Source organism: Arachis ipaensis, chromosome B07 (genome assembly GCF_000816755.2).
Source record: "Arachis ipaensis cultivar K30076 chromosome B07, Araip1.1, whole genome shotgun sequence".
Classification (NCBI taxonomy): Eukaryota; Viridiplantae; Streptophyta; class Magnoliopsida; order Fabales; family Fabaceae; genus Arachis; species Arachis ipaensis.
Genome location: NC_029791.2, coordinates 121,687,229 through 121,689,163, shown reverse-complemented (window position 1 = coordinate 121,689,163; position 1,935 = coordinate 121,687,229). Strand labels below are relative to the sequence as shown.

The 1,935-nt window shown below is 30.5% G+C and overlaps 1 protein-coding gene across 1 annotated transcript in view; it reads right to left on the bottom strand.

Annotated features, from left to right (window-relative positions):
- The window catches only part of LOC107606167 (alcohol dehydrogenase-like 2), a 5,257-nt gene continuing 3,417 nt past the window's right edge, over positions 96 to 1,935 (bottom strand). The window contains exons 6-10 of the mRNA XM_016308169.2: positions 1,755 to 1,830; positions 1,573 to 1,637; positions 1,347 to 1,442; positions 1,091 to 1,252; positions 96 to 363 (exon numbers count right to left, since the gene is read on the bottom strand). Coding sequence (XP_016163655.1) covers positions 247 to 363; positions 1,091 to 1,252; positions 1,347 to 1,442; positions 1,573 to 1,637; positions 1,755 to 1,830 — 516 coding nt within the window. The 3' untranslated portion in view covers positions 96 to 246. The remainder of the gene's footprint in view (positions 364 to 1,090; positions 1,253 to 1,346; positions 1,443 to 1,572; positions 1,638 to 1,754; positions 1,831 to 1,935) is intronic.

The window sequence follows — 1,935 nt, the reverse complement described above, 5'->3', positions numbered from 1 at the left end:
CTTTTAAAAAATTCAAACAAATATAAAAGTAATACATTTCAATAAATAATTTTTAAAAATAAATTAAAATTCCTTAAACCAATCGCACTAAAACATTGCACAAGAAACCAATTGCATAGGATACATTTATCAAATATGTCAATCATGCATCATATTGTTATTCCGATAAATACTTTTAAGAGAATACGATAATTTTTTAGGGATATGAAATAGAATTACAATGAAATGTAGCAGTAGAAGTAGTAGTTAAGGATCCATCTTTATAATGCAGCGGAGGCTCTTTCCTTGGTGGAGATAGTCAAAAGCTTTGTTAATGTCCTTGAAGGCCACCTCGTGCGTTATGAATCCCTCCAAGCTAAATTCCTATAATCACAGAATATGCCACCATAAAAAACATTTTGCTAATATACCCATATGATATTTTAGTATTAATATATTCAGAAAACTTTAGAGCGAACCATTTTTAATAATCTTAGTCAGTAATTAGTTATAGAAAAAGTCTAGGGCGAGCAACTTTTATGTTTTCTAGCCATTACTTAACCATCAAAACAAAAATAAATGATTTTTCACTATTAGATATAATCTCACACCATTAAAAACACTATTGATGGATGGTTACAAAACACCAAAATTGCTGGCCCTCTAACATTTCTCGTAGTTAATATACTAATTTATGTGTAAAAATTATAGTAAATATAGATATAAATTATATTGATTCTTATGTATAAATTTTAGTAAATATAAGTACAAATTATGAATAAATTATCATTTGTACCCATAAAAGATACAAATACTGACAGATACAGATACCCATAACTTCTGTGTGCCAAAAGTATCCGGATGTTGGTTATACAATTGGTCCGTTAGGGTATTTTTGACACACGAAAGCTATCTTTTTAGGTACAATTGTCGTTTATTTTTATATGGATACATTTGTCAACGTTTATATCTTTCATGGATACAAATAATAATTTATTCTACAAAATATATATTTTATATATATAAATTCTTATAAATATAAATATAAACTACTACTATTTAAGTGTTAATCCAAAATAATAAATTTTTTTGGTCATATAACTGCACTTACTCTGTCCAAGTACTTGTTAGCAAGGAGGGGGATATCAGATTTGGGTTTGAGACCTCCAAACATTGATCCTGTGATTGTTCTGCCGCTCGACAACAGATAAGGATTCAATGTCACTTGCGAACCATGCATTTCCACCCCTAATATCACGGTTTTCCCCCAACCCTGACATCATACACAAATATAATTAAAAAAAACTCTAAAAGTCCCTCTCTTTCTCTTCTCAATGAATACTCCAAGATCAGATAAACGTATATACATTCCGGCTACTGTTAAAAGCCTCTGCCATCAGTGAAGCCAACCCTATGCACTCGAAGCAGTAATCAGCACCTCCATCTGTCATTTCGTTAATCACCTAACAAAAAATGTCAGACACAGCATACAAAGTTCAATAATTTTTGTATGCATAGTTCAAATTGCTACGAAATATATGGTGATTATTGTTAGTATACACTTAACATTCTTTTATAGTAACATCATGATACCTCGCTCACTGACTTGTCTTCACAAGTGGAGGGATTCACAAAATCAGTAATTCCAAATCTTTTTCCTGTATAAACAACACACAGTAATGGTATTAATCAAAATAATGTGTATTATTTAAAGTTGAAACAAAATTAAAGACCAGCCTAGCTAGCTAATAATACACATGAGATATATCCCAAACCTATTTCAAATTTTTCATGATTAATATCCACGCCTATGATCTTTGTTGCTCCTCGTTGCTTTGCTCCTACAGCAACCTGTTGCCATCCAAAAGCCGCGAGTTAAAGTTTAGAGACCAAAAGAAATTAGACTAACAGATAGAAAATGATAAATCTTTTTTTTTTTTTTACTTGGAGAAATAA